This window comes from Scedosporium apiospermum (genome assembly GCF_000732125.1).
Source record: "Scedosporium apiospermum strain IHEM 14462 chromosome Unknown SEQ_SAPIO_0176, whole genome shotgun sequence".
Lineage (NCBI taxonomy): Eukaryota > Fungi > Ascomycota > Sordariomycetes > Microascales > Microascaceae > Scedosporium > Scedosporium apiospermum.
The window spans coordinates 484,906-502,686 of NW_015971877.1; the positions used below are offsets into that span (position 1 = coordinate 484,906).

The window sequence follows — 17,781 nt, forward strand, 5'->3', positions numbered from 1 at the left end:
GCTAACTTGCTTGTTCCCCATTGAAAACACGATTCATCCGCCGCTCCAAACGCCGTTTATCTGTCCCAGATATTTACAAAACATTGAGATCGAAGGAAAAAGAAAAGAAAAGTACAGAATGATGCGCTAGATCGAGGAGGAGAGAGAAGAGCGAAAAGGAGAGGTGGAATGCAACAATAGAAAAAGGTAGACGGGCCTCAATACAAACATACCAACAGCTCACCCCCACAGCAGGCAGAGACAAACGAAGGAAATCTAGAGTAGAGAGGGACAGGCACCCATCCTAGGATTTGTCCGCTTCATCATCATCGGTTTCACCGTCTTCATCCTCATGTATGTGGAAGTCCTCGGCACCAGCATTCCACACCTGTGTGCTGGGATATTCGGAGGGTTGACTGCTCATCTGACTGTCTCCATCCTCGTCCACGAGAGGACCGTTGGGGTCAACGTTTTCCCCGTCTGACATACGGTCTTCGATTCCGGGCCAAGGCTCATCTTCAGGTAGTTGCTGGCCATAATAGTCAAGCTGCCTATCTGTCAAGATATTCGGGACGATTCCGAGGCTGCCGACGCTTTCATCTTCATCGTCATCATAATCCGGAGAAGATCCTTCATCATAAATATCCACATCCACATCGTATTCATCATCATCATCATCCTCATCGTCATCGTCGACGTTAAATTCATCTCCATGGCCGCCGCTATATTTCGCATGGTGCTGTGCATTGGGATAAGCATCCATGCCGGGGCCGTTGCTGTATGGAGTGGCATAATTGAAAGGTGTGGTGCTTCGGAGGCGGGGTGCGGTGATCATTGGGCTCGGCGACTTGGTGCTCCACCGAGGAGTGAATCTCGCACGGCTGGGAGAACGTGTCTGGCGGCGTTTTACGACCGCCCCAGAGCTTGAACACTCACGTGTTCGAGTCATGGTCGGAAGTTCTTGCCCCGAAGAAGCAACTCGTCGGGCTTGCAAAGGCGAAAAGTAGGGAGGAAGAGAAGGCGGCATGGAGGTGGTGCGGATGTGAGGAAGTTGAGGACGCTTGCGAACCCTCACTGGTCCTGGAGTTGGTGCCCTGGTAGGTGTTGATGAACGAATGAGGGGCTCGATTCCCGTGTAGTACTGTTGCGAGGGGGAGCTCGATACGTGCTGCTTCACACGTCTGCTTTGAGAGGAGGGACTGCGTTCGGGCACACCATCTAGATGTTCGTTCCAAGCCCAATACTCCTCCAAGGCGTCGGCCTCTGGGATCTCTCTTGGTCCTGGAGACTCGGGGTAGAATCGCGGAAGTTCGCGAAGTCTCTGCCACGTCCACCCAACCTCGAAGGCGTGAAGGTCCTGAACATAGGCTTCCGGCTGAGTGATGAAGAGGCGAGGCTCCGAGGACTTCATGATGACAGAGTTAAGGAACTGTACGTCCCACAACGACGAGCTCACCATCTCGGACGGTGACAAGAAACGGAGTCGCGAGTCTTTGTGGATCTTCCGTAGTGGTACCCATTCGTGGTTAAGCCCCCGGAATTGGCCTATGCGAGAAGACATGGACTGCTTCTGGGCTCTCTTGAAAGACTGGTCTCCGCTCAAGTCGCGGAATAGGCTGCCGAAGACAGCATTCATCGCGACTTGTACGCTCCTAGCGTCCGGGCCTTTGACCGAGATCGTCCGGATAAGGCCACGGCTGCGAAGCCGCCGGTCAACAAGACCATTCGGCCCACAGGCTTTCGGTAGAAGCCATTCAAAATCACGGTTCTCGGCCCATTCGCCACCATAGGGTGAGCGAGCGCGGCTGGTGGGGGCGCTGTATGTATTTGGAAGCTGTGTCCACTCATCGGTGATGGCAAGCTTGGGGTCTGTCTTGAATTCATCAACTTCCTGCCAAATTTTTCGTAGCGGAAACGGCAGAAAGACAACCTCAACTTCCCACGGATGTTCAAAGGAAGGTAGCGACGCTTGGATCCTTGACACCTGAGCTTGGAGTGACTGGACTTGACTGAGAAGCTCACTGTGGTAAAGGGCACGTGCAGTCGCGCTGGTCGAGTCGGAGTCAACGCTACACGTGGATACGTCGGGTCGGGTGATGCGGGCGTTGGAGACACTAGCGCTGTCGTTCATGGCCCTCTCCACCTCTTCAACGCGTGATTCTAATTCAGTGACACGCAAGTCGATCTGGTCATGCTTCTCGGAACATTCCTCATGGCCTACGGCAGAGAATGAGACATTCTCTAGGCGATCAAGGCGCTGTTCGTGACCGTCAATAGCATCAGAGAGATTTCTAAGGACCTCCCGAGACGGGCTGGTGTAAGAAGAGCTGAAGGGTTGAGTATCTCCTAGGTCCTGTGAGGGGTTCTGTCCAAGGGCGGACTGCGGCCTCTCACGACCGGCCATCAGAGCGGAGAGCGCTTCATTGTTAACGTATTCCCCTGGCTTGGGCTGCTGCACAGCTCCAGAGACAGCGGGCTTTTCCTGTAAGGGCAGGCGGGCTCTTGGGTTGCGGGCACTACTAAGTGTCTGCAGGCCCCTTCCTGCAAAGGGACGCAAGTAGCGGGACTGGCTAGAATCCGCAACCGAGCTTGGCCGTGAAGTCATCAAACATTGGGATGGAATTGGAGGAAGCGTAGTAGTATTCCTCACGCCGGGCGATGGACGATTATCGACCCAGCATAACGTATCGGGGATGGACCCCTCGGGAGCGGGGCTGGCCTGTAGAGAAAGACCTAAGCCAGGGCGTCCGGGATCATGGCCGGCAGCGGCAGGAGATCGCGCCGGGGCATCAACACCAGGAAATTCGGAGGGGAAAGCTAATCCCGGAGTAAAACGGAAGGAAATATCTTGGAGAGGACTCAAGGCTTCTCTCCCCGCTTTGCTAACATCGTGGTTTTCCGGAGGGGCAGCTACGGGCCCTTGCGCAGAGGGAACTGCCGGGGAAATCACCGCGACATCGTCATGAAAACATGCATGGTGCCTACACATGCAGTGGTACTGGTCCTCAGAAAGAGCCTCTTCTACGGTCCTGGGGACTGGCGTACGACTCCAGAAGCGGCGGCAGCCACACCGGACTCCATTGGAACCAGGAGTTATGTGTATGAAGTTGCATTGTCCTGCTGGTAAGGTCGGGATGGGAGTAGGAGTTGCCATCGAGGCGACCGCATGATTGTTAAAGTTGTCATCGGTATAGATGTCGAAGAATGGATCGCCTGGCAAGGTAGGCTCGAAGGGTGTCGTGGCCATGGGGAACAGAGTGGGATCATATCTTGGGACCGGCGCGGTCAGTAGAGAAGCAGCGCAAGCTGGGCCCGATTCGAGCGTATTAAGAGGCAAGACGGACGGGTAGAGCAGGAGGGGTGGTCGCGTATTCGTATTAAGGTCGCCGGAGAGAGGGCCCGGAACACTGGAAAGGGCCCAGGCTCGGGCGGCTCGGTCGAAAGTAGGCACACCTAGTACATCATGGTTTATCTGTTGGGCGTGGTTAGTAGACGGATCTGCCTGTGTCAGATCGGGCTCCATGACCCATTGATGGCATTCGAAGAAGCCGGCGGGGTTACCCACTAAGGCGGGAGACGAGGAAGGAAAGAGCGCAGTATAAAGCGCGGGGTGTGAAGCGAGATTTTATAGTCGGCGTAGAAAGAGGAGGCTGCCTGGTGAGCGAATTGACAGGCTGACGACAAGCGAGGAGGAGTAAAAAAAATTCGGTATGAGGAGGTTGAGAATAGTTTGGGGAAGGAGTTGTTCCTCGACCAGTCGAAGGGCGAGGCGCGGGATTGGGAGGAAGGAGGGAACTTGACGGGCGAGGACGTACAAGCTAATGTGGATGGGGAAGGAAGGAAGGAACCGGGGAGGGGTGAGGGGTGTCGATAGTACAGGGTGATGGGAGTGTGGATCGTGAAAGTCCAATCTGGGAAGTCAAAGGTGGGAAGTGGGAACACGCCTAAAATTTGAAGTGGTGATCTATGTTTATCACCTCCAGCCCGCATGCGTGGATGGGTGGGACGCCCGTTATGCCGGAAGGCAAGACAAGGGGGGTGAACGAGTATCTATATACTAAATGCCCCGAGATCGAGGTCCAGACGCCTTCGTTCACAGAATGGCTATTCAACTCTGCCTAGACTCTGCTCTCGCAAGGGTGGTTGCCGGAGTAGGCATCCAGGGCACCTGAGCAAGAAGCCCCTTTATGAAAAGCTGGAGGATCTCATTTGAGCAAGAGACCAGGGCTCGGCGAGTTACATGTCCCGAGGGGATTCACGCGATTTCTAGGCTCGGACCAGAAATCGGAGCAGTTAAAGACCCTGATGCCTCCTTTGAGGTGCCTCCAGGTTTGTAGGTTCGCGGACAACTTCGAGCTCGACAAATTCGGACTAATAACGTCAAGCAATTGATGGTGGGGGAGCACTAAACACGCCCTTATTATCACTCCGCGGTCGAAAAACCACTTAACGCGTGGAGCCCACTTTGGGTGGTTTCGAGCCTGGAACATCTCTTACAGTGCCGACTACAGCTCCCAACAGTGCTAAAATGCTCCCGCTGCGCTGGTATTGTTGTTCCTAACGGTGCGGCTACTGTGTGCACCAGCACGGGGGGGACGCGCCAGGCTCTGGTCACCCTCGCCAAGTCCACTAATCCCCCCTGTCCATTGCCACCAAAATCCCAAGGCGACAGGCTTTAATTGGCCCAGTTTGTTTTCCCACCCCTGCCTTGGGAGCTCGCCCGTCTGAGACCAGCGTAAGTACCGCACCGAGTTGGCGCACCACTTCCACCATGGCAAAACGCCGAATCACCGCCTGGACCAGCCTAAGCTCTTCACAAAAGCTCAGGGAGCTCTGGAGAAGCTTCTCCCGGAGTGACTTCACCAACCTCTTCTCGCCTGATTTCGACACGCATTAGCTTTGTTTTCGTTTTTTATCATGTTTTCTTACAATTTTCCCCCTTCTCACGTAGCACTTGCACTAGGCACCTGCCTAGGCATACATCCAGGGTAGATTTAGGAATTTCTGTTCCATGTCGGGCAGCAGGAGGAGCCAAGTGCAGCAGCAGATTTGATGCTCCATGTTCACCCTCGTGTTTTCTGGCCCACCATCATGTATGAGTGTATCCCACCTCGGAAGAATGAGGCTAGGACCGATTAAAGGTCCAGATTCTCTGCGGCATATCCATCCTGCAGTCAGAGATATTGATCTCCCTCTTGCCTGCATGCGAACTTTGATGCTAGGAACAAGGCAACCCATTTCGATGGTTCTCAATCTCTTCAATCTCTTCCACATCCTTCCACACCATACCATGAGACGCCCTTCCGCCCGTCCACACCACCCTCCTTCCCACCGCCCGTAAGATGTTAAAAAGTAAGAGTCATTGATAGAGTCACCCATGCAGTGCCAAATCTGCCGCAGCTAATAAGATGTCTGCCCATCTTCTGTCCGAAACAATACCTTTTGTCACGATCCTACCATTGCGGTCAAACAGTATTACATGACATATCAAAATCGTACTTCGTACACTTGCAGTTTGGTCCAGCGTGCCGGCTTCGTCAGCAAGTACGTGCCTCTATCGGAAGTCAACCTGCATCTCCCGAACTCGTCTACCTCTTCCTCCTTAAGGAAATTCTTAATGTCGTATCACTGCCTCTCGAGGAACTATTACAAGTATGGTGTAGTCTTAGTAGCCCCCGGGCAAAGGTGCCGTTAATTCGCAGTTGGCAATTTCTCGAGAGTAAATAGCTTTACCTGCAGCTTAACTGGCCTCTGTGACACATCGAATGCAATGGTCCCAAGAAACCGCACGCCGTGACATGATCACTTAGTCCATCTTGAGTAGACGTAGACTTCTACCGCCTGGGCCGAGTCTGACATCGCGTGCAGCTCCGGCAACTACATCACCTGTGCTACTCTGCACTTTTTAACGACGCTCAATTCACGTCCTTTCGCAAGGGCGTACGTAGACCAGACGAGGCATGCAGGTATTAGCCAACCGTATTAACACGCCCTTGAGCATGGGAAAGAGAAGAGGGGGTGTGTTTTTAACTCGACGCCTACATCTTTCTATCAACCTCTACTTCGTATACATCTCCACATTACATGTGCATCTAAATCCCAAATTCCCGAACCTCATAGAAGCTCAACCAGTATGTGTAGCCCAGCCCAAATGAGACTATATGCTCCAAGCACCCAGGCCGGCGAACCGCCATCTAGTACATGTATGTCCAGCTATTTCCGAACCACTGGTAATGTGGTCATGTATCAAGATCAAAACAAGATAAGAAGAAAACGAAAAGGAGAAAGAAAAAAAAAAAAAAAGGACAAGGTACAAAGAAAGAGTAAAAATAGGTCATCTAGACCTCACCCCAACTCCCCATCGGTCCGTTTGAGGCAATTACTGACCCGGGACCCGTTCCCAAAGAACCACCGATGTCCCAATAGTGCCGCGAGGACACACTACTCCTCCGCCCAGACCGCCTCGTGCTCTGACTCGCGCAGCTGGATGCGTGCCTCAGTATGACAGGACTACTAGGTGCGGTCACCTTGAATGATCGCCTCTCGGCTGTGCGCGGCCGCGGAGCTATAAGCGGATGATGCTGCCGTACCCTCGCGATTTTGGCCGCGATATCCTGGGTGCTCGAGGTCGCCAAATGTGACGTGCCTGTCGTAGTTGGCGCCGGAGACGATCTGGAACCAAATCTGGAGCGGAGATATCTGAAAGCAAGTCGGATGTCAAGATCTTGCTCCCACTCCTGCTGAGTGAAAGCGTCGGGATGTTGGTTCGAAGCTGAGGCATCGTGCTTCCCAGTTTGCTGGTTCGTGCTCTGCGCGTCGGTCGCAGGGCTTTGCCTCGGGACAGTGGGTTGGAATTCTGGAATGGCAGCAGACAGGTCATCTTGATCCCCTTGTTGCTGAACTTGGGCAGCACCCGTAGCGGGCATCTCTGGGATAACCGGTAGGCCTGCGTATGGGAGTGGCATTCGCTGCGTGCGAACATAGCTTGAAAAAGCGCCAGGATGATGGGATAAGCGGTTTATCAGAAGGCCTAATTCCTTCGCTATGGTCTCGAGCATGCGGAGTTGCCATGATCGCTCTTCGGAAGGCCTCATAGCCGAGACCTCGAGGTCTTCTCCGTCGTCAGGCCTCGACTCCCCGAAAAGAATGGATAATAAACGGTCATCGATGCCTATTAGCTCCTTGATCAAGCTCTTGGCAACGCGGGATAATATTCCCTCGGATTGGACCTCGGGCTCAGGGGTACTGCCTTGATGCCAGTCCACGTTGTCGTGTTCGCCCTGGACAACGCCAGATACCGTCTTGTCTGACCCGTCCTGGGCATTTTCGGTCTCGCTAGAACGGACAGATTGGTGGGTTCTTGTGGCTATCGTTGACTGCGACAGGCTGCGAGACCTTGTCTCCTTTTGTATATGCTCGAGTAGCAAGCGACTTTGTTCCAGCCGCCAGGACTCGATCCTCTGCATCTTATGGGCCCTATCAGGGTCGGTCATTAACTCCGGAAAATCGGGTACGTCGTCTCTCTGATTAATTCTATGGGGGTTGAATTTCTCGAAAGCATACAACTGTTCTTGCATATCCGGAGCTCCCGCGGGTTGCTCAACCCTAAAGGAACCCAGCCCATCGTGACATGGAAGAACAGGCATATTCTGAGAAGTCGGGGCGGCTGGGGTCTCGGCATAAGGATTATGTGTCGCTCGAAAATCGGGAAGATGGCTATCCAAGCTATCCAGTTCGGCGTCGTCTTCGGCCACGTCGTCTTCAAACGCGGCAGGGAATCCGACGGATCGCGTGTGGGAGTCTAGATCGCCATCGAGCCTCAGGTTCGAATCTAAATCGCCTAAATCGCTTGCTCGTGGTGTCTCTAACGACCGCTCGCTTTCCCCGAGATATGATGACGCTGTGGCATTGTCCGCTGGTGCAAAAAGCACCCAGGTCTGCGACTCGTCTGGGGGCTGCTGCACCTGTGGAGCCAGTGACGTGTGGAGCTGGTCGCCATCTCGAGAGGTTGACTGGGCCGGACGGGGGACTGACTGGCGGGTTTGTTGATGGAACGCCATATTGGAATAAAAACAACAAGAAGGTGTCTAGTGGTCCTTGTAAGGGGGGAAAATACTTAAAGACGTGGCCTGGAGATCAAAAAAGGGACGCGGTTGGAGATGGGTTGTTAGGAGGTTATTATGTTGTACTTCGTAACTTGGTAGTATTGACGACGCCTTGGCGATCTTCGGGGCGATTATGGCTAGGTGACTCCCGATAAGACCCCTGCTCATCGGAAGGGACCCGAAACGATTAAGGCTAAGATGATAAGATGTGAAGGACCACAACAGCTCGAAAGATAATTAAGGCCCGAAAGTGGGTGTTGTCAAAAATTCGAAAATAGAAGCTCAGATCTCATCGCCCGTGTGGGCCTGGTCGTGAGCTGGATAGTACGAGGCGCTGGAAGATGGGGAGAAACAAGGAACTCGAGACAGCCAGGAACAGAGGAATGTCCCAGCCTCCGCACCTCAAACTGAGCGTAATGGTATTGCTGCTGCGGTTCGTCGTGCGGGTGGGAAGGTCAAGTGTCTTCGTGCAGGAGGGGTCAACAGCACAAGCGCACAGGGACGAATAGGGGCAGTGTGACAAGGAGCCAGATCTGATGAAATCATCAAGTTGGGATGTTGACCGCCTGTGGGATACGGGAAGGAGATGGTCAAGATTTCTTGGCGAGGGATGTCTTTGGAGGGGGGACTCGCGTGCAAATGTGCCAGACAGGGAGAGCGCACGTCTCCAGGAGCGACTCATTGGTGACGGGCTGAACCGGATGCTGCTGTCAAGGTCACTCGTCATGTATCTGATCCACCGCCAGCAGTAGTCTGGTCAGGTGCCACCCACCCTGGTCTGCTTCTCGCGACGTGTCCCGCAATCTAATTTGGTCGTTTGGGGGTGTTCATCATTAGGTGCTCCCCTTGAAACGCATGTTACCAACCCAACGATGGTTCGAATATTCATGAGGAATCGAATAATAAACTGAAAATTCAATTTGCCCCTCCAGAGAGATGCGGTCAGCAAGCACTGATGGCGCCAGGCGGCCATTCATAAGAGCTTGACTGGCACGAGCTAGCACAACAGCAGGATTTCTGATCGCTACTTCGTGCTCTGGCAACCTGGAATGGGTTTTGACATCAAATGACGCCATACCCGCGCTATCCAACTGTCAATTGAACCTGTCTGCTAAGTTCTGTCTGACCAATACCCTACCAAGGCAAAGGAACCAGAAGACAGTGCATAGCACGCAGGCACATGCCCAATCGCATTTCACATGTGTGCGCATCCTCGACCATGAGAGCGAGACCGAGTTCCTAAAGATCCCGCTACAACCGGTGGCGGCTAGGCTCTGATCCTCTGGATATCGGTCCGCTCTAGATCCTCCGCGATTCGGAGTCTAGTTACGTACAGACTGATGTAATCCATCGTATCGTACAGCGCTCCATAAATATCATGTAAAAATGGAAAAATTATGGAAACATATCGTTCGGCCTGGCTCGATTTGAGCGATCCTCCCCCACTTCCCTTATCATCGATGGGCATTTTCTGGCTGCTTGAGGATTTTGTTGGCGGAAAACACATGGTGGAGGCTCCGATCTCGAGGATTTCGAAAATCAGACTTTTTGATGGTGGTTGGAATCCAAGGGGCACATCAGGAAGTGTTGTTTAATCCATTGCTGAACAGGAAGGTGGTGTAAGAACAGAGAACTGCAAACCATGCCGCTAGGTGGGACGGATCCACACACATCAATTCAAAATCGACACTTGGATGGTTCTGGGAAACCATGGCTTCGGATAGCTCAGTAGAATTCTATCGTAATCTTTCATTACATTTGATGGTATTCGAATGACGCCTCCAATGCCAACCGGGAATCCCCAACGCCAGGTACTTTTTTCATATCAAGTGCCACTAAACAAGTGCCATTGCCCGTTTTTTTGTTTGTTTTTGCTTAGGTCATTTGTTTTTTCTCTAAGACTGCTGGTCGCTGAGGATATCCGAGTCACCGGCATCAAGGATGGCCATGGTAGACGTCCTGAAAGTCTTACCACAGGCGTTTCCGAGATCAATCTGCAAGGGGACAGGCGTGTAAGTACGTGGATTTACCCTCCAAAGTCTTTGAATTGACTTCTTCTCGGGGTACTACATCGCACTGGGACGATCCATGGGGATGCCACTGGCGAGCGGGGACCGAAGCAAGATGTCGCAAGGTAATTCAGGTAGGGGAATGACTTACGTTGGTTCCGGAAAGGTGGTGGACGGGAGCCTTGGCCAACTATTGATTCAACCGTTAATACACTGTTCGCCTTTCGCTTGCCGATCAGATAGGGCTGGGGACGTACCATGGCATAGTACTCGAGAAGAGACTTTCGCAGAGGGGGAGCGTTCTGGGCGATGATGACAAGCTTGGCCTTGCCGCTTCGGAGGCTCTTGAGGGTGGTTTTCTGCATCCAACGTTAGCCATCTTCCCGCCGAGATGAGATGCAACAGCGCAGAAGAAACTTACGTAGCCGAGTGTGACCTTGCCGGACTTGATGACGAGCGCCAGCTTGGAGCTGATGCTATTCAAGAAGTCAGTATCTCTAATTCCAACCAAGCAGGCCATTCGAGGGGCAGCCTGTAACGAGGTCTGTTTCAATCGATATCATACCTGTGAGCGTCCTTCTTAGACTTCTTCTGAGGGGCCATTGTGACTGAAAGGAACCGGTGACTCTGGGTGACTGGTGATGTTGTCGTGAAGATTGGTTGGCACGATAGAAGGAAAAAAAAGTTTCAAAGTCGATTACAGGCCTTCGATGATTTTGAAGGCCGTCACAGGAAATTCCAGGACCAGCAATGTGGGTGGAAACTGTCCTCAGTTGACCGAACTTTTTCCGGGAGACGGGCCAATCAAATCTAAATTTCGTCGAAAAGCCCTAACCACGGTGGCCCTAAACTGGAATTACCAACGTACCCCCGCCAAGGGAAAAGTTGCTTTGAAATCAATCCAGTTCTTCGCCGCTTGACAGTGTCTCGTCGGATCATCTTGAGGCTTCTTTTCCCCCGTCGGCCATCCACCTCGAATCTTCAATCAAACCACATCAAACCCGAAGAAATCAACAGACAACCGCAAAAATGGCTCGACGACCCGCCCGCTGCTACCGATACTGCAAGAACAAGGTATGTGGGCAGAACTGGATCTCGGAGTGATGGGGAGGCTCTTTATTTTTTTTTCTGGGGGCTTTTTGGGCGACCGCAAAGTGTTTGCATGCCATCCCAAAGGCTTTGACTCCGCTGGCCGGACACTCGTGATATTTGTTTCGCGTCGATTATTATAGTCGATGCTAACCCTGTTTTCTCTTCCAGCCGTATCCCAAGTCCCGCTTCAACCGTGGTGTCCCCGACCCCAAGATCAGGATCTTCGATCTTGGCCGAAAGCGTGCCGGTGTCGACGACTTCCCCCTCTGTGTTCACCTCGTTTCCAATGAGTACGAACAGCTGAGCTCCGAGGCTCTCGAAGCCGCCCGTATCTGTGCCAACAAGTGAGTGGCTCCCCCGTTTTCCGATGACGATGGCGACAAGCGACTTCCCAACTTCGCGCAAAAGGTTATCTATCGGGTCTTCGCGAATACTCTCTAACTATTTCTTTCCAGGTACCTTGTCAAGAACGCCGGTAAGGAAGGTTTCCACCTTCGTGTCCGTGCCCACCCTTTCCACGTCGTCCGTATCAACAAGATGTTGTCGTGCGCCGGCGCCGATAGGCTGCAAACCGGTATGCGTGGTGCCTACGGCAAGCCCAACGGCACTGTTGCCCGTGTCAACATCGGTCAGATTCTCATGAGCGTCCGCACTCGTGACTCTAGTATGGCTTCCTTCCCCTGTCTCTCGCCTAGCGCGAGAGGCGAAATCTATTGAATACGGATCACTAACTAACGATCTTCATAGACCGTGCTATCGCCCTCGAGGCCCTCCGTCGCTCGCAGTACAAGTTCCCCGGCAGGCAAAAGATCATTATCTCCAAGAACTGGGGCTTCACCCCTCTCCGCCGTGAGGAGTACCTCGTCAAGAGGGATGCTGGTCACGTCAAGGTCGACGGTGCCTACGTCAAGTTCCTCACCAACCGCGGCTCCCTTGCGCACAACATGAAGGAGTTCCCCGACGCTTTCGAGGCTTAGATGTGACAGTAGAACGGGAAGGGAATGAGGATGAGAGGATGAAACACGGTTAGGTCGGCGTATGATTACATGGCGCATGTCATTATGGGCAAAAGGTTAGCCCCGGCAAAAAGTCGATACATCAATAAACTGGCAAAACCGTGAAAACGGCCAACTTGATTTCCTTGATACCATGTGAGCGATGGCGCCGGAGTACTCTGTAACAGCCTAACTACCCGTGACAAACTAGCAGTCCCTGCTGGAGAGGACAGACTCTGTTTCCTAGATTGGGCGTATTGAGGAGTTCGTCATTCTCATCACTCCATTCACTGGGCACATCGGCCCACGTTCCTCCAAACCAGGCATTACAAATCCGACGTCTTTCTCTACCCTTCGAAGTTCACTCATTATTCATCTCCCTTTTGCCACCGCGGGCTGTCAATCGGTCCAATTGTCTCGTCAGAACTGCAGTTACGTTGGGTGCTGAATAATTGATGTTTCAAGAAGCCCTCTCCACTTCAGGTCGTCTTTCTTTACAGTCAACGACCGCCAGGATCATGGTGAATCATCAGTGTAATACGAGATTCTATTGCGAAGATTTCCCTCCGCAGCTATTGCTACTTAAGATTCCATTGAGTTCTTCCCATGGATTTCATCACAATTCTTTTCCTCTGCGCCTTAGTAAGGAGCAAGCCGAGGACGAGAGACAATCGGACTCAATTTGAAAGCCACAGTAAGTCGGTCATGACGAGCGAAGGCCGCGTAATGGGAGACTTTTAGCAGGTTATGCAACTCTAAGAGTGGCATCTTAGCCGGTTTAAATATTTGCAGTAATTGTCAAGTAAAGACTATCGGCGGGCTCTTTCCGTTAATCGCTTGAACCATGGTTGTCGATGACCTCGTTCAGACTCGAAACTTGCGTCTCCAGGCTCACCAGCTAATAAATCGTCGATAAGAGCGAGGTGCACGTGGTCAAGGATTTCCTCAACCGTGACACTTGAATCACGGTCAAATTCTAGCCAGATGGCTCTGTGGATGTACCGTCTCAATTGACGTGCACGAGAAGAGCGTAGATCAGATGCATGAACCAGATTATTGAGGTAATTTGAGATGTTCATGTCGCCGTCGCAACCCGAGGCAAATCAATGAGAGTAAGGACAACCCAGATGTCATCCAGTGGGCAGGAACAGGAACAGGACCGACAGTAACAGGACACGTGCCTTTCACCGACTGAAAAACAGCTTTGCTCGAGCCATCTAATGAATTAGATGGAACAAATATCAAGTGTATTGTTGATGTCTCACAATGAGTTGCCCTGGCGGAGTTCTGGGGGCATTGTTTCAATGACTTGTGGCAGTACGAAGTAGCATCAGTCCAATCCACACTCTAACTACCAAAAGTGGCTTGTCTTCAAAAGAAAAGAAGTCTGGATTGGGACAACGGCATGGAAAACTGGCTTCATCTCCCCGAATTTAACAGTGCCCACACTGCAAATTAAAGTTGCCCACTCCGATTCTTCTTCTGTGCAGAACCGAGATAGCGAATCTCCTGCCAGCACCCCGTCCACACAATATATCAGGGAACATATTGAGCCCCATGATGTGAGTTGCAAATGATGGGCAGTCACCCTGTCTCCCTTGTCCTCCTTCTTACGAAGTAGAGATCAGTGGAAAGAGCCCTGCGTGTTTAGCCATCTGAGTGCATGAGTTGTGATCTTCCGGTAGACTGCCCATTCGCTCCCTACACGATCGGCAAGAGTAATTGCAGCTCAAAACACTTTGGCTCGGCAGGCCACCAAATCAAACTTCTGTTTATCGGGAAGTGCAGGAACGAAACTGGGACCGACGGACCCGGATATATCAAGTCCGCCTTCCAAGTATGTTGCTGATCTCTGCGCGTAAATTACTTGGTAGTCGCGAACATGTAGTGTGGTTACGGTGACGCGAGGTTGCTTCCCGACTTGGTGTCTTTCGCATGTGTCCTTCTTGTTTCTTTGTGTTTCTTTGTTCCTTCTCTGAATTGGCGAATCTCTCATGAGACTTGAAACGCGTGCATGATTGTGGACGACGGAAAAGAGACAGGAGTAGTGATAAGCCTCGACACATCCACCGGATCTTGGCCATTCACAGACATCTCTAGTGACTTTCTACTCTTGAATATCTTATTATAATCGCCTCGTCGACCACCAGCATTCGATCTCCCATCCTTCAGCCCCGAAACGCCAGGCTTCCAGTTTTCACAGCCCAAGTACATCGGAGTCGCCAGGCGCTACAAGCACCCAAGCCCCCTTCTAATTTTAGTGTAGGATTCTGGTCGGTCGCATGCAACGTTAGGCCGAGAACGCGACCTTGGACTGGAGTCAGACAGGACACAACAGGAACCTGGAACATTGAACACGACCGTGAGCCAGTGCCTGGACAGAACATTGAAACCTACTGCATGCGTGGCTGATGACTTTGATCCACCATTGTGTCTCGACGCTAGAACGGGGCTGTGGCTTCAACCTGATTTCTCTGACACCAGGCCTTTCGAGGTAACACAATATCCCTTAACATCGAAACCGACTCCTTTTTATTTTTTTTTCTGTTTTTTTTTTTTTTCTCCCCAACTTAATCTGCATGTTTGACGGGTCCTTCTTCATTATTCTACTTGCTTTATTCAATCCACTCAGCTCCCTTCGTTATTTTTGGACCCTAGATTTCCACAACACAGAACCTGTCACTGGTGCAGAATCCCTACCCTGGCCTCCACCTTGCTAGGCTTTACCGCCCGACAACTACGTTTTCTCCTACCTTGCATTGATCCGCTCATTTTCGAGTACCCCTATCCACTGGAACTGTTATTTCTCTTTGCACCTCCCTCTCCGCGACGATTTAGATCGACGAGCTACGTGCGCAAGCCTGCGGGATAATCAGGACTTGCAACGCCCAACATGTCCACGCCCTCGAGGAAGCCAGCTACCCCTGGCGTTGGTCGGGTCTCAGCCGCAGATTCGACCTCACCCCATAACTCACCGTCACGACAGACCCCTCGATCCTCCACCCCGACTTCAAATACACCTAGCTCCGTTAACAGGACGCGTTCTGTTCGGTCCTCCGCTCCCGTGTCCGCCCGTTCTGCCGCAGCGAGGCGCGAGTCGCTCCTGAGCAACGGCACGACAGAGACCCAGAAGCAAGCCCGTGAGGAAGCCGCAGCTGCCATAGAAGACCTAAAGGATCGGTTAGCCAAGGCCGAGGGCGCCGCCGAGAATTACAGGAAACAGATCGAAGTCCTGCAGTCGCGCCACGATGATACCGTTAAAGAGCAGGCGAAGCTGGAGGAGCGTCTGCATGAAGCCGAGGAACAGATTGAGTCGCTCACGAACGAGAAGCGCGATGCTGCGAGGAAAATCCGAGAAATGGAGACAATTTACGAGGCCGAACGCAGCGCCATGATGAAGGAGAAGGAAGACATGGCCAATAGGGAAGAGGAAATGCAAACCGTCATCCAGAGACTAAAAGAGAGCCTTGCTGCGCAAAAGTACAACAGCAACGATGACGATGATGTTCGTCCGTCTAGACAGGGTAAGCATCCCTTCATTTCATTATCTAGTCCCCCAACCAGGAATGCCCTCATTCTAACTGTTCTCTGGCCAAACAGCGAACAACTCGCCCTCTGTCGATGGCGGTAGCTTCGCGCCACCTTCTTCCCTCAACCGAAGTGACTCTCGGAATAACTCCAAGCTCCTCCTCCAGAAGGATAAGCTTATAGAATCTCTTCGCCTCGAGCTTGCTGAGGCTCAGATCAAGCTCGTTGAGTCCGAGAACCAGGGTGGCGGTCGTCTGCAGGAGGTTGAGAGGCTGCTGATGGAGGCCCGTATGGCGAATGCTCGACTGATGGAAGACAATGAAAGCTACCAGCTGCTCCTGCAGGAAAGGACCCTGAATGGGGAATTTAAGAATAGCCTTGCCTCCATGGGTGGCGCTGCCGCTAACCAGGACGCCTTGAACGCTCTCGAGGGACGCAGCAGCGGTACTACACTAGCTGACGAGCTCTCCGTCGCTGCGGAAAGTGAGAGCGATAACTACCGCCGGCTTGAGGCTGAGCTCAAGTCTCTAAAGGAAGAGAACAAGGCTCTGATCCTCTACATCGACAAGACCCTCGGAAAGGTCCTTCAGCACCCTGAGTTTGAGGCAATCCTCGATCAGTCCATGAGCATGGACAAGGCCAATACACAAAAGGAGCTTCCCCCGCCGCCCCCGGCCGAAAAGGACCAGCAATGGGCTGGCGCGTCGCTCTTCCAGCGGGCCAAGTTCACCGTGGGAGCCGGCCCCAAGCCCAAGCCTCGCCCAATGTCGGTCATGCCCACGTCCACTACACAGAACTCGATTCACAACAATCCCGAGACAGCACCTAAGATCCCGATCGGCAACTTGACCCGGTCCAGCAGCGTTCGTCGTTCTAGGCCCATGAGCGAGCAGTATACTGGAGCCGGCGGCAGCATGCTCGGTCAGAGGTATCGTGGTTCGGACGGCCCCGCATCGCCTACCTTCAGCGAGCCCCGTCGGTCGCAGACTTTCTTCTCTCCGGGTGGGATAAGCAATGCAGGCGCCCGATCTCCGAGCGGGCAGCACGCACCGTCGTCTGGCAACTTCCCTGGTATGAGGAGCGAGTCATCAAGCATCAGTGGCGATTCTGGGGACATCACCACACCTCCCTCGCAGTCTCCGCCCCGACCCGGCCATGGCGATAAGGCCACGTTCGGAGGCAACAAGCCTCGGCCCCTGCGGCTCCTGCAAGAACACCCCGAGTCAGCGAAGCCCGACGCGAACAAGAGGGCGAGTTGGATAGGTTGGGCTTCGGGCTGGACGGGCAAGAAGGAGGAGGTAGCTCCAACCGCCGGCGCTATTACTGAGTAGAGGGATTTTCATGCCATGACTTTCTTTTGTCTCGGGAATGACGTCGACGAAGTCTATCAATCTTCTACTTTCTGCCCCTGCCCCACCTTCTTGTTTTTCTCTTCTTCTCTCCCATTCTTCCCTAATATATTCTCAGCACATACGGTGTTTATTGGATTACGATAATGCCCCGTTTATTTTCTCCTTTCTTGTTGTCTCCACTGCTCGAGTCCTGTCGGGATACCTCCCGGACTCTTTTTCTCTGCTGGATGCGACCGCACCAGTTCCACGTCCTCTTTTACGTGCATATGGGATTTCCGCGACTGTGAGCGACGAAGGGACATGGGAAACGATGACGATGGTATTCTGTCACGAAAAACAAACCTATTTTGGAAAATTCTTACAACATTGAAACTGGATAGTCACTGCGCTAATGAGGAGTGAGTTGGGGAGCATGTTTATGTTCAATGATTTCTGTTGGACCGGTGGGAAGAATGGGGCGGCTCACGATGTGTGTAACTGAACGGGAACCTGTAAACATGTACGATTTCAACGTTTGTTTCTCGCTCTTCTTTTTTCTTGCTCGTGTTTACCGTTTTTATTCTCTTTCTTTACAGACGGATACCTTTTTCTCTTTTCTCATCTATAGATATACTAGGAAAGATGATTACCCTTTTTACTGTCGCATGTTTATGTGTCTTTCCGCACAATTTTATTCCCCTCTCCTTGATTCTGCGTGAGAGGGAACGGAGTCAATTTAAGC

The 17,781-nt window shown here is 52.4% G+C and overlaps 4 protein-coding genes and 1 pseudogene across 4 annotated transcripts; 2 read left to right on the top strand and 3 right to left on the bottom strand.

Annotated features, from left to right (window-relative positions):
* Positions 1-283: 283 nt before the first annotated feature.
* Positions 284-3,502, bottom strand: SAPIO_CDS10680 (annotated as a pseudogene; the record flags this gene model as incomplete).
* A 2,918-nt stretch (positions 3,503-6,420) lies between these two features.
* Positions 6,421-8,039, bottom strand: SAPIO_CDS10681 (Uncharacterized protein; the record flags this gene model as incomplete). Its single annotated transcript, XM_016784230.1, has 2 exons — positions 6,421-6,462; positions 6,570-8,039. 2 exons carry the CDS (start codon positions 8,037-8,039, stop codon positions 6,421-6,423), a joined length of 1,512 nt encoding a protein of 503 aa, XP_016638464.1.
* A 1,940-nt stretch (positions 8,040-9,979) lies between these two features.
* Positions 9,980-10,696, bottom strand: SAPIO_CDS10682 (uncharacterized protein; the record flags this gene model as incomplete). The annotated part of the gene is made up of 5 exons (XM_016784231.1): positions 9,980-10,078; positions 10,245-10,283; positions 10,351-10,452; positions 10,515-10,569; positions 10,659-10,696. The coding sequence occupies 5 exons, from the start codon at positions 10,694-10,696 to the stop codon at positions 9,980-9,982; spliced, it is 333 nt and encodes a 110-aa protein (XP_016638465.1).
* A 426-nt stretch (positions 10,697-11,122) lies between these two features.
* On the top strand, positions 11,123-12,162 carry SAPIO_CDS10683 (uncharacterized protein; the record flags this gene model as incomplete). The annotated part of the gene is made up of 4 exons (XM_016784232.1): positions 11,123-11,167; positions 11,354-11,529; positions 11,641-11,867; positions 11,933-12,162. 4 exons carry the CDS (start codon positions 11,123-11,125, stop codon positions 12,160-12,162), a joined length of 678 nt encoding a protein of 225 aa, XP_016638466.1.
* Positions 12,163-15,073: 2,911 nt separating this feature from the next.
* Positions 15,074-17,039, top strand: SAPIO_CDS10684 (Uncharacterized protein; the record flags this gene model as incomplete). Its single annotated transcript, XM_016784233.1, has 2 exons — positions 15,074-15,704; positions 15,781-17,039. 2 exons carry the CDS (start codon positions 15,074-15,076, stop codon positions 17,037-17,039), a joined length of 1,890 nt encoding a protein of 629 aa, XP_016638467.1.
* Positions 17,040-17,781: the final 742 nt, after the last annotated feature.